This window comes from Phascolarctos cinereus, unplaced genomic scaffold (assembly GCF_003287225.1).
Source record: "Phascolarctos cinereus isolate Bilbo 61053 unplaced genomic scaffold, phaCin_HiC Scaffold_726;HRSCAF=1367, whole genome shotgun sequence".
NCBI lineage: Eukaryota > Metazoa > Chordata > Mammalia > Diprotodontia > Phascolarctidae > Phascolarctos > Phascolarctos cinereus.
In genome coordinates this window covers 373661533-373674057 of record NW_027556098.1, presented here as the reverse complement: position 1 = coordinate 373674057, position 12525 = coordinate 373661533, and the positions used below count along the sequence as shown (strand labels likewise).

The following is a 12525-nucleotide window of genomic DNA, read 5'->3' as shown; positions in this document are numbered from 1 at the left end:
CAATTACATGTAAACAAAATTTTTTAACATTTAAAAAATTTGAGCTCCAAATTCTTTCCTTCCCTCCCTTCCTTGAGAAAACAATTTGACATGCATTATACATGTGCAGTCATGCAAAACATTTCCATATTAGCCATGCTGCCAAAGAAAATGAAGACAAACCCCCCCCCCCAAAACCCAACAAGAATAATAAAGAAAGTAAAAAAGTATGCTTCGATCTGCATTCAGATTTCATCAATTCTTTCTCTGGAGGTGGAGAGCATTTTTCATCATAAGTCTTTCAGAATAAGACAGTAACTTGTACAGAAAGGGATCTTGAGGGCTAAATGTTGCTTAGAACAATTTAATCCCTCTCCCTCCGGCAGGTGTCAATCAATCAACATTTATTAAAAGCTTGCAAAATGCCAGGCATTGTGCTAAACTCTGGAGTTTAGAAATAAAAAGCAATCCTTGGGGGAAGACAAAATATGAGCCAGCGCATCTGTACAAGATAAAGAGAGGAGACATGCTAAACATACAAGGGCAGATATAAAATGACCCCCATATCCTTTGACTAAATACCTTTTGGAGTCTGTGAGAAGCCAAGATATCGGCTTTGAACTTCACTATTATTGGTCGATGGAGGGCTGAATGATTGCCACTTTATTCTCTTCTACTTAGTCTTCGATCCAGTGACATACGCTCTTTGCTGTTCCTCCTACAAGATGCCCCATCTCCTGACCATGCATTCCCTATTTTCCCCCATGCCTGGAATTTTCTCCCTCCTCATCTCTACCTTTCTTCCCTGGCTTCCTTCAAGTCTCAGCTAAAATCCTACCTTCTGCAGAAGCTTTTCTTGGTCTCCCTAACCCAGGTAGGACCTTCCCTCTGAAATCACCTCCAACTTTACCCTAAATTTTGTTTTCACATATTTAGACTTTGTATAGCAATTTAAGCTTTGCAAAGCATTTCACAAATATCATGTCTTTGTTTAGTCATTTCCTCCTTAGACTATAAGCTCCTTGAGGGCAAGGCTCGATTTTGCCTTTCTTTGTTATTTTCAAAGGTTAGCACAGTGCCTAGCACACAGTAAGAGCTTAATAAACGCTTGTTGACTTGACTCTGTGGCAGTCTGTTAGTTCCTGGGTAATGAATGACTTACTGTTGGTTCTTGGTTAATGGATTGACTATTGGCTCCTACGCAGCTGAAGCTTTTACCAGCTGGTTAATAGAATAGCTATTGGTTCTACTGATTTCCGATTGATAGAATGGTCGTTGGCTATGTCTGCTGGCCCTTGACTTATGAGTGAGTGTTGGAATGACTGTCAAGTCTCAGCTAAAATCCCTTCTCCAAGAAACCTTTCCTGATGCCTCTTCAAGCTGGTGCCTCCCCTCAACTCCAAAATCTACAATTATCCTGTCTATATCACCTTAGCAACACAGTTGTTTGCACTTTGTCCTTCACTTGGATGGGGAGCTCCTTGACAATAGACTTCCTTTGTATTCCCACCACCTAGCACGGTCCCTGGCACGTAGTAGGAGCTTAGCAAACGTTAGCTGAGTGACTGATGCACGCTCCAGACCCACGCCAGGTGCGCAGAGCGGTGCCTGCACTCCCCGGACGCGCCCACAAGACAAGCCGCTCGGGCGAGGAGGGGAGCCCGGGCCAAGCCGAGCCAGCCCAAACGCTCCGCTGCAATGCCGAGGGTCCCTCTGGGCCCCCTCCGCCGGGAGAACAATGAGGTCCCTGCTTCTTTAAGGGAGATACCAACGCGTCGCTGGGGGAAGGGGCGGGGGGCAGGGGAACGGATTTTCCCAGACGGAACGCACCCTGCTCCCAGACCCGGGCCTCCCGCCGGTGCCTCCGGCAGCGAGCTCGGGTGAGCATGGCCCAGTGACAAAAAGCGTTCTCCTCCCGGCGGAGCGGATGCCAGTTCTTCCCGGACGGGGTCGCGCCTTCCGCCGGGGCCCCCTCCTCCCGAGCCTCGCAGGCGGCCGCACCCCGCCAAAGAGGAAAATGCAAAAGGCATCTGACTGGGGAGAACGCTGCAAAAAAGCCAGTCGCACGGTAGGTGCCCGGACGGGGACGGGCCAGACGGCGCTGCCCTTGGCTCTGCGAGAGGCCGGAGCCCAACTCGCTGCAGAGCTGGACGCGGCCGGGTCCGGCCGTCCTCCCGGGCCGATCCGCAGGACTCCGGAGGCCGAGGGGAAATAGCCTCCGGACAGAGGAGGCGGTAAAGCCCCGCGGGTGGCCTCTCTCTCCTCCCCTCCGGCCCAGGCCCAGCCACCCCTGTGGGGAAGGGAGCGAGTGGTGCGTTCCTCAGCGCGTGCACAGCGTCGGTCTCCGGCTTGCGAGGCCCAGCTGGAAGCCGGAGCCTAGCGCCGGCGGAGTGTGGCTACAGCGAGGGCTCTTTGGATCCAAGAGGAAGCAGGGAGGCGGGGATAGGGCGCCGGGGCGCGCCTGCCCAATAAGGAAAGCCGCTAGGAGGGCGCTCACCCAATGAGGGAAGGCGCTCGTGCGGCCGAAGCGGGAGGTTGGGGGGGAGGAGAGGTTGGGTCCTCAAGCTGGGAAAGGGGGTGTGTCCGCACGCGGGGGCGCGCGCCGGCCTCGGACTGGCTGCGGCGGCGGCGCGAGGAGCCCGATAATGGCGGCCTGCAGAGCCCGGGAGAAGGAGAGGCGGCGGCGGCGACCCTGAGGTAAAGCAGCCGTCTGGACCGGGGAGGGAGCCCTTGCCTTCCGCCTCCTAGGTCCGCCCACCTGGGCTGGCCACTGGTGCCCCGGGGCCTGGGCCGCGGTCCGGCCCCCCTCAGACGGCCCGTTGCCCTGTTCCCGGCCCGCCTGAGGGGAGCGAGGGCCCTGGCTCTTCCCGGCCCCACGCCTGACCTGACAGCCCGGCGGCCTCGGGCCAGGGAGCGCGGTGCAGCTCCTCACCCCTCCCCCGCCGACGCAGCCCCGGGTCCGAGAGGCCCTCGTGACCTTGGGCCTCAGTTTCCCCCGCTGTTAAAGAAGGGGGGCGGCGGCCGCACTTGGGAGCCGGTCAGGCCCCTCCTCATCTCCTACCCCAGCTCTGCGTTCCGAGGGTGCTCCCTGCACTGACATTCTCGGTTCGGAGGCCCAGCTGGCCCCGGCGTTCAGTGCTCCTCGGTCTCTCCCCCCAGACCCGACATTCCCCACTCCGGGGGACGCGTCGGGACCCCCGAGTTTGCCCTCCTGTCACTGGAGTTGCACGGAGGGGGAAGGGAAGGAAGGACCGGGCGCGTTAGCCAATGAGCGGGGCCCGGAGTCGGCGGAGTACGGAAGCGGTGTCCTCACCCGGGCAGGTGCCCGGCGAGGCGCTGGCCAGCGTCCACCGTGCGGAGCCCCGGGAATCCCGGCCGTGGCGTGGCGTGGCTAGGACTCGCGGGCCAGCCGGGGTCTGGAGAGAGTCCCGGGACGTGCGCCGCCTCCTCGGGCAAGTTAGGGCGCCTCTGCGTGCGTGCTCCCCGTGTGCCCCTTCTCGCTCCCCCTCCCGGGTGGTCGTGAAGATCCTGGAGATACTAGGTGTAAAGCTGTCGATCTTCTGTTAAGGGCCACTTAATGTACCCCCCCTGCTGTTGGCCCGAGGCTTTTCCTCGGCTGGAGATCCCGGGTTTACCCGGTCTGTAGCTTGTTTGTACAGTGTTTCGTGTCGTCTTCCCCAATAGACTGTGAGCTCCTAGAGGGCAGGTGCTGTCATTTTGCCTTTTCTTTGTATCCTGAGTGCTTATCTGACTTGATTATGATTAGATAAAGGAATTTCAGAGTTAATTAACACGGATGTTTTAGGTTGTGGTTGATAAGTAGGAGCTTAATAAATGCTTTGACAACTAACTGAATGCATTTTATAGCCACTGCATTTTGTATTTTACTTCATTAAATGAGGATTAATAATAAACTTATAGTTACATAGCGAATTATGGTTAATTTGTTAGCACATGGCGAGTGCTTAACAAATGCTTGTCTTGAATGGGCTTATGATCAGGTAAAGGAATTTCAGAGTTAATCACTGTTTTAGGTTGTGGTTATAGCACATAGTAGGTGCTTAATAAACATTTTTGAGGACTGACTGAAAGCATTTTATAACCAGTGTTTTTTTCTATCTTATCCCATGAAGTGAGGATTAATAATAAACGTGTTTACGTAGTACTTTACAGTTAACTGTGTTCTTTAGCACTGATTAAGAGATTCTACATAATAACGTGTTTGGCCATTCTATAACTACTTATTGCAAAAATGTCAACACTCCTCGATTTATGCTAAATACAAACAGCTACCTTTTGTAGAAGTAAAGTGGTTGTGCACTCACTAATAGCAATATGATGTAGTGACAATAGCCCTAGAAGATCTCAAGTTCAAATTCTGGTGGCTTCATTTGTACCATCCTGTCATCGTGAAGAAGTTACTTTGGCTTCTTGGAATGTTATTTTCCTCATCTTTAAAATGAGGGGTTGGACTAAGGTCTTTTACAACTCTAAATCCTGTGATCTTGGGTAGTCATGTAAACATGATTAGATTCTTTCCACTTCTAAATCTGTGTCAAGAAGAAGAAACTGAAGATCAGAATGGGGAAGGAACTTTCCAGGTGGTTTGTGGCCCAGCAGGAATTGCAACCCAGCCCTTCTGAAGCCAAAGCCAGAGTTCTTTTCTTGACTCTGGGTAATAGGTTAACATTTGACATGGCAATACCAACAAACAAAGGGTTTGGGATTGCTTATTGACTGTTTAACATCTTGAAAGGAATAGAGAAGCAAGTCCCAAGTGGATTTATAGGAGTAGAAACTGTGTAGTGTGAGAAGAAAATCCTGTATCAGGTTACTTTGGGACTAAACTGGAAAGGAAAAATAGGAATTTGAAGGGCTTGTGGAAGATCAGTTGTATGGGAAGAGTTAAATTGAGCTCTGTTCTCAATAACCTCCGACTTCTTCCTTGATCTTTTCTACATTCATGTTGTCTGCTACCTACTTTCCAAACCACATCCAGGGACTGTTTATTGCACTCATAGGATTGTCATAGGATCATAGAGTTAGAAAGGGGACTTTAGAGGCCGTTAATGTTTAAACCTCTCATTTTACAACGAGGAAAGTGAGGCACAGAGAGATTAAATGACTTGCTTAGGGTCACATAGCTGGTAAATGTTTGAGATAGGATAAATACCCAGGTCCAGTGCCTTTCTCCTATGACATGCTGCCTCAGGTGAAGTATCTACAGGCTAAGTAGAGAAAGTACAAATCCATATTACTTATCTGTTCAGCATCTGTCCTTAAAGTTTGTTGGAAACTTCTGCAATTCATTTTTTTTAATAGTGTTTGCCTTATTTCATCTCTCAAGAATCTCAATGGAGAACTCCTGCTTTTGCCTTCAAATGATTGGTAAAGTAGAATTCCAAAGACTTATTACAGACTTTCTTATTTCAAATTGATGGTAGGTTGCCAAAAATGCCCTAAAATAAATATTTATCTTTCAACAGAAAAAGATGGGGAGACATTGTTTTCCGTGATCCCCAGCTTTCAATTTAAAGGGGAATAGCTGTCACTCTTCTCTTAAAACAAGATTTTCATTTTTTAAGGGCAGGAATCACACAAAAAGTATGCGAAAAACTGGAAATCAAATTGACTTCTCCACAGCTACAGTCTTTGTTCCTGGACAGAGTTTCAATACTATGAATAGTCAGTTTCACTTTCAAACCCTGAAGCAAAAGTTAATTGTGCTTCTAACACTTCAGGCTTTGGAGGGGGAGGGGGAGGGAAGCTGGAGAGTAAATTACAGCTTCCTTGAGTAGTAGATGGTGTGACAGAAACAGCAGTAGACCAGAGTCTCAACTTCACCAGTTATTATTGTGTGGCCTTGGATGTGTCATTTTACGTCTCTGATACAAAGTTTCTTCATCTGTAAAAATAGGGATAATGATACTCACAAGGTTGTTATAAAAAGCAAATGGAAATTATTCAAAGTGCTTTTCATTATGAAAATGCAAGCTATTATTTTTCTTTAGTAGTCTTGAGGAATGGCTGTTTCTTTTGGCAATCAGTAATTAAGCTTAATGCAACTCATTACTCTTATTGTTAATATTGTTTTGCTATTATGAGTCAGGACATTCAGATTTATAGAAAGAGCAATGAATTTGGAGTCTGGAGCGTGGGGTTTGAGTATACCAACACTAGTTCTGTGACATCAGACAAACCACTTACCCTTCTCTGGGCCTCAGTTTCTCCATCTATAAAATGGTGATAAAAATACCTCAGTGAAGTTTGGCGAGAATAAAATATGTAGATATATGAAGTGCTTTATAAACATTTAAAATGCTATATAAATGTCCACTGGCCTTAACTCCTGTGTGTTCAGACATAGTAATATGGTTATATGCTATAATTAAATAATGAAAAGAAAAGTTGACCTGAAAATATTGTTGAGTTCATGAGAGCCTTCTGTCGTTTTTTTCCCAGAAACCTTGACATTGAAGATGGTGAGTAGCCAGCCAAAGTACGATCTAATACGGGAGGTTGGTCGAGGCAGTTATGGTGTGGTGTATGAAGCAGTCATCAGAAAGACTTCTGCTCGTGTCGCTGTGAAGAAGATTCGATGCCATGCCCCTGAGAATGTTGAGCTAGCTCTTCGTGAATTCTGGGCCCTTAGTAGTATCAAGAGCCAGCATCCCAATGTGATTCACTTAGAAGAATGCATTTTACAAAAAGATGGCATGGTGCAGAAGATGTCTCATGGCTCCAACTCATCTCTTTATTTACAGGTTGGTATGAAGGTCTCCACTCAAACTGTATGCCAAGGCCATATTCTGGCCTTGAGCTGAGATTGGGCTGTATTCTCAAAGACTCTGCCATCTAAGCCCTGAAGACTTTGAGGATGAGCTCCTCCATAGTCTGTGGGGTCTGTTGTCCAAGGACAGCCCTGCTAATTGCAGAGAGGCTTATCACTGTCCCTGGTGTGATGAATCTCATCTCTTAAAGACAGTACTGAGGCATGGAGGGTTTTGATAAGCATTAGTGGAGGGGATACACCTCCTCCCCCAAGAAAATACAAATCCTATAATTGAAAAGGTGAATGAGAATGAGGGGAATAAAAGGCTAAGAGGAATTTCTCCATTTAAATACAGGTGTCTTTATAGTTTGGAATAGGCAAGTAGGAGGGATATGCCAAGAATTCATTAGCTGTTTAAAAACACTGTTCTATTTAAACCTGTGATGCAGACACCTAAGAATAACTTAGCCACCTGCTGTCCCATAGTACTTGCCAACCTGTACCAGATGAAGAGCTGACTGAGTGCTCAGCAGGTCCACTCGTTGGGAAGTTGCATTGGTGAGTTGGGAGTAGCTGAAAAGGGAAAGGTAGCAGTAGCACCAGCTCTAGGAAATTGGGCACTCTTGATTTGTGTCACTAATTTAAACGTGAACCTTATCATTTCAGAGAGTTAATGGAATCCTGAGTTTAATGAATTCTGTACAGCCTTAAGCCAGAATTTTTAATAATGGGAAGGGTCACATGAACACACAATCAAAGAGCAGAAAAAGATTTATAAGTTGATATACATCAGAGGTCAAAACCTCACTGCAGCCTGTCACTTGCCAAATAGCTCAAGAATTAATGGAGGCACTGATAGTTAAGACTCAGAGAATGCTGTCCCGAGGTTAAGGGTCCTGGGTGGGGGAAAGTGGTTTCTTTTGTAAAGTGAGTGCTTAGGATTTTGTCAATAAATGCCAAATTTACTGCCTCTGTGCAAGTGGCTCACAGGAGAAAGCCAAAGAGAAAAACAAACACATTCACTTGTGTAAATAGAAACTTTCAGATCTTATTGTATGGTTGTCAGATGGGAGAATATTAATCCAGAGAAGTAAATTTCTCTTTTAGCTAAATGCATAGGGGTCTGAATTTTTTTCTTAGAAGATAATTAATTAATAAAGAAAAGCACCTGCTTAAATCTCCTACCTCCATGTCTTTTCACAGGTGGTTCCCCATGTTTGGAATTCACTCCTACCTTCTAGAATTCCCATCTTCTCAGACATTTCTAACTGTGTGACCCTCAGCAAGTCACTTAGCCTGCATCTGCCTCAGTTTTGTCTACTGTAAATTGAGCATAATAATGGTACTTCCCTCCCGGGGTTATTGTGAGCTCAAATGAGATATTTGTAAAGTGCTCAGCACAGTGCCTGGCACATCATAGACATTATATAAGTTCTTATTCCCTTCTTTTCCTCTTTTCTTTTGAAGCACAGCTCAGGTGCCACCTCCTGTGAGCAACCTTTCCTGATTCTCTTCTCTCCTTGCTACCTTCCACATTAGCACTCTGGAGAGACTTTGTATTGGCTTATTTGTGTACATGGTATATGCCCTTAGAGGGCAGGATGTTTTTTTTTTTTGTCTGTCTTCGTCTCCTACCAAAGAACTTTGCACATGTTAAATGTTTATTGAATTGAATTAGTCGCTATCCTAGAACTATACTGATTATGTAGGCTGGCTGTTGTACTTCTCAGGCAGAAAGTATTGGAAGCATACTTGTCAGCTTCCCGTGTGTGGGTAGAGACAGATTGAACCTTGCAGTACGTTGTAAAGATCAATATGTTCATTTTCTTCTGGACTATAAAAGGAAAAACATTTCAAACAAAAGACCATTCCTAGTACGACGAAGTCCAAATCTAGCTGCGTTATAGTAGAAAGTGTATTAGATTTAGAGGAGACGCAGCTTTAGATCCTAACTCAGCCACTTAGGAAGTGAGCAAGCCGTTGTGTCTCTGACTCAAGGAACAGGCAGTTTCACAAGCTTCACTTGTAACCAAGGGAGTTTGCCTTTGGACAGTGAGGGCCCAGAGTTAGAATGTGAAATCAGAAGAGAAGTTGGACCTTGAGTTTTAGTCTTGGCAGAGCCATGGGTGATGACAATACAGCTGGGAAGGGGAAGTGAATCAGCATTTATATAGTGCCTGCTATGTGCCAGGCACAGTGCTGAGCGATTTACAAATCAGATCTCATTGCATCTACCTTTCTTCCTATTGGTTTTATCTTTCTTTCTGTGGTATTTACAGGAAAACATATGCAAGACTATCTATGAAGACTACCTTTTAAAGAGGAAATTTTTACACAAGTAGGTAGAGATTTGACTAGATGCCTTGTGAGGTCCTTTCCACTCAAGATTTTGTGATTTCATACTGCACTTACTTCATCTACAGAATCCCGTTTTGGGGATGGAGTGGTAACTCCCATTTTCTACAGGAGCAAAGAAGATTAAAATTCTCCATCTCTCAGGTCTGGGCAGTTTTTGCTGACTGTCTCCCATGCCTAGAATGCTCTCTCTCTCCTGAGCTCCAACTACTGACCTCCTTTAAGTTCTAACTAAAATCTCATCTTTTACAAGAAGCCTTCCCCCACCCCCTCTTAATTCTAGTACCTTCCCTTTCTTAATTATTTCCTATTTATCTTGTATATTGTTTAGCTGTATCCTACTCTTTATGACCCCATTTGGGGTTTTCTTGGCAAAGATACTGGAGTGGTTTGCCATTTCCTTCTCCAAATCCTTTTACAGATGGTGAAACTGAGGCAAACAAGGTTAAGTGATTTGCCCATTCTGAGGCTGTATTTGAACTCAGGTCTTCCTGACTCCAGGTCACTACGCCACCTAACTGTCGTGTATGTTGCTATATATGTATATATGTGTGTGTATGTGTATATACGTATACATACACACACAGTGTCTTTTTTGTTATATTGTGAGCTCCTTGAGGACGGGGACTATTTTTTGCCTCCCCCCCTCTCCCGCCAGCATTTAGTATGGTACCTAATATGTAGTAGGCACTTAATGAATGTTGATTCATTGATTGAGGCCATGTTTGTTTAAAAAAAAAAGTGGCAGTACATTTATAGATGAAATGGTCATCTGAGCTCCTTAACTTTCTCCCTGTTCCTTTCCTAATCAATATATATATATATATATTTGAAGAACAACATAAAACATTTTTGTTCAGATGTGTTCTGGGAGCAAAATGTGGAGCAGCCATAGAGTACAGTGGTATGCTTTCATAGTGCCCCCTACCTCCTCTCCCCTGGGTAAATATGGGTCTAGTCTGTTAGGTGGCACAGAAGATAGAGAGACCACTGGATTTGGGTTTAAGTGTTTAAATCCTGCCTCACTTACTGGCCGTGTGACCCTGGGCAAGTACCTCAACCTCTGACTGACTCAGTTTTCTTGACTGTAAAATGGGGGAAATGATAACATCACCTTCCAGGGCTCTTGTGAGGAGGGTTAAATGAGCTAACAGATGGAAGGAGCTTTGGAAACCTTGGCGCCCTTATAGTCATAGAATGGTAGAGTTATAAGGTGTCTTATAGAGCATCTAGTCCGACTTTCTGTTTTATAGTTGGGGAAACAAAGGCCATGGGAAACTAAGGTAAATGGTTTTTTTTGTTTTGTTTTTTAGACCGAAGTGCTGGATATTATATAAAAATAACTAATTCATCTTACGTCTAAGAAAAAATTTACAGGCTCAAATCATTTTATCTGAATTTCTAATACATTTGATTTTTTAAAAATACAGTTAAAAATTATTCAGTGAGCCTGTAGGCAAAATGATGGAATGTTTACATTTTGCCTTTGGAACATGATAGTAATAAAATGTCAGAAGTAGAATGAAACCAAAGGGACCATATAGGATAGTCTTCTGGTTGTATAGATGAGGAGAAGATCAGTGACATGCTTAAGACCTCCCAGCTAAGACCATACAGCTAGTAAGTGCAGGACCAGAAAACAAACCCAGATCTTTTAACTCTTGGGTCTAGTGTTTTTTTCATTATACCACACTGCTGTCAGGCTTCATTTGCTTTATCAGTGATTTCATGAACACTTTATTGCTATAACAGGTAACTTTAGGGGAAAGCGCTCTTAGAACTTGCATGGTGTGTATGGGGAGTACAGGGTTTGGTTATATAGTATTTCCTAAGCAGGTTTTCTTCCTTAACTGGCAGTCTCCTACCAAGTGTAATTTCTGAAACTCAGGTTTTCTAGAAAGCTGTTTGCTGGGTGAGTGGGGTTCGGCACCAGTAAAGGGCAGAAATGTGCCAGCCAGTTACCTTTACCCCTTGGCTTAGAGCGATTTGGTCTGTGCTCATTAAGGAAAAAATGTGCTGTGTTGGAACATAGACATTTGAAATTAGGTATATGTGAAAAAACTAAACTTATCGGAATTCACTAGTCTTCTTTGTAAATGAAAATTTTGAAATTTATTATAAACTCTTTTCCTGTCATAGAAATGTGTATCCTGTGCAAAAGATGACTGAAATATTTGTTCCCCTTATTATAGCTTGTAGAGACTTCACTGAAAGGAGAAATTGCTTTTGATCCCAGAAGCGCCTATTACCTGTGGTTCGTGATGGATTTCTGTGATGGAGGCGACATGAATGAGTACCTGTTATCCCGGAAACCCAATCGGAAAACCAACACGAGCTTCATGCTTCAAGCTCAGCAGCGCTCTGGCTTTCTTACACAAGAATCAGATTATCCACCGTGACCTCAAGCCCGATAATATCCTGATTTCTCAAAGCCGATTGGATACAAGTGACTTGGAACCCACACTCAAAGTGGCTGATTTTGGTTTGAGTAAAGTTTGTTCTGCATCTGGGCAGAACCCAGAAGAACCTGTCAGTGTAAATAAATGCTTCCTTTCCACTGCATGTGGAACAGATTTCTACATGGCTCCTGAGGTTTGGGAGGGACATTACACAGCCAAAGCAGATATCTTTGCTCTGGGGATTATCATCTGGGCCATGCTGGAAAGGATCACCTTCATAGACACAGAGACCAAAAAGGAGCTCTTGGGGAGTTATGTGAAACAAGGAACTGAGATTGTGCCTGTGGGAGAGGCCCTTTTGGAAAATCCCAAGATGGAACTGCTCATCCCTGTGAAGAAGAAGTCCATGAATGGTAGAATGAAACAGCTAATTAAAGAAATGTTGGCTGCAAACCCTCAGGATCGTCCCGACGCATTTGAGCTAGAACTTAGATTAGTCCAAATTGCTTTTAAAGATAGTGGCTGGGATACGTGACACATGGATTGCTAGGAAACCCCTTGGATGACGTGCTGCTTCTGTCTGAACAGGGATGCAACATTTTGTGGCAGAAAAAAAAGGAATACATAAGGCTAAACCCCTACCTAGAGGGTTTAGATTTTACTGTGTTGTGTTTTTTTTTTAAGGTTTCTTAAGTCTGAGTCAGCCATTTTGTTAGTATGTTTTAAATGTGCATTACCAATGTGTGTGTAAATTTTTAAATGACCATTGGTAGAAATTTGACAGGAAAATTCCGTAAGAGCCAAGGAAAGATGAGAGTCCAGCTTTTCTGGGATTATGTCGCAAGTATTTTAGACATTCCTTGTCAGTATTAGGAACTTCCATAGAAACAGTGGTTTACATGCTGGTCATGCAAACTATGAGGCTTTGTAAAGTAAACATATATGTATATATTTATGTATATGTAAGTATGTGAATGTGTGCATTTTGCATTCCATATGAAGAAAATGCCACTTCTGTTT

At 44.7% G+C, this 12525-nt stretch overlaps 1 protein-coding gene across 1 annotated transcript; it reads left to right on the top strand.

Moving 5' to 3' along the window:
• Positions 1–1958: 1958 nt before the first annotated feature.
• On the top strand, positions 1959–12204 carry PDIK1L (PDLIM1 interacting kinase 1 like). The gene is given in 4 exon segments (XM_078145579.1): positions 1959–2047; positions 6442–6743; positions 11299–11454; positions 11456–12204. Coding segments are annotated over 3 exon segments (1026 nt in total). The 5' UTR covers positions 1959–2047; positions 6442–6458; the 3' UTR covers positions 12041–12204.
• Positions 12205–12525: the final 321 nt, after the last annotated feature.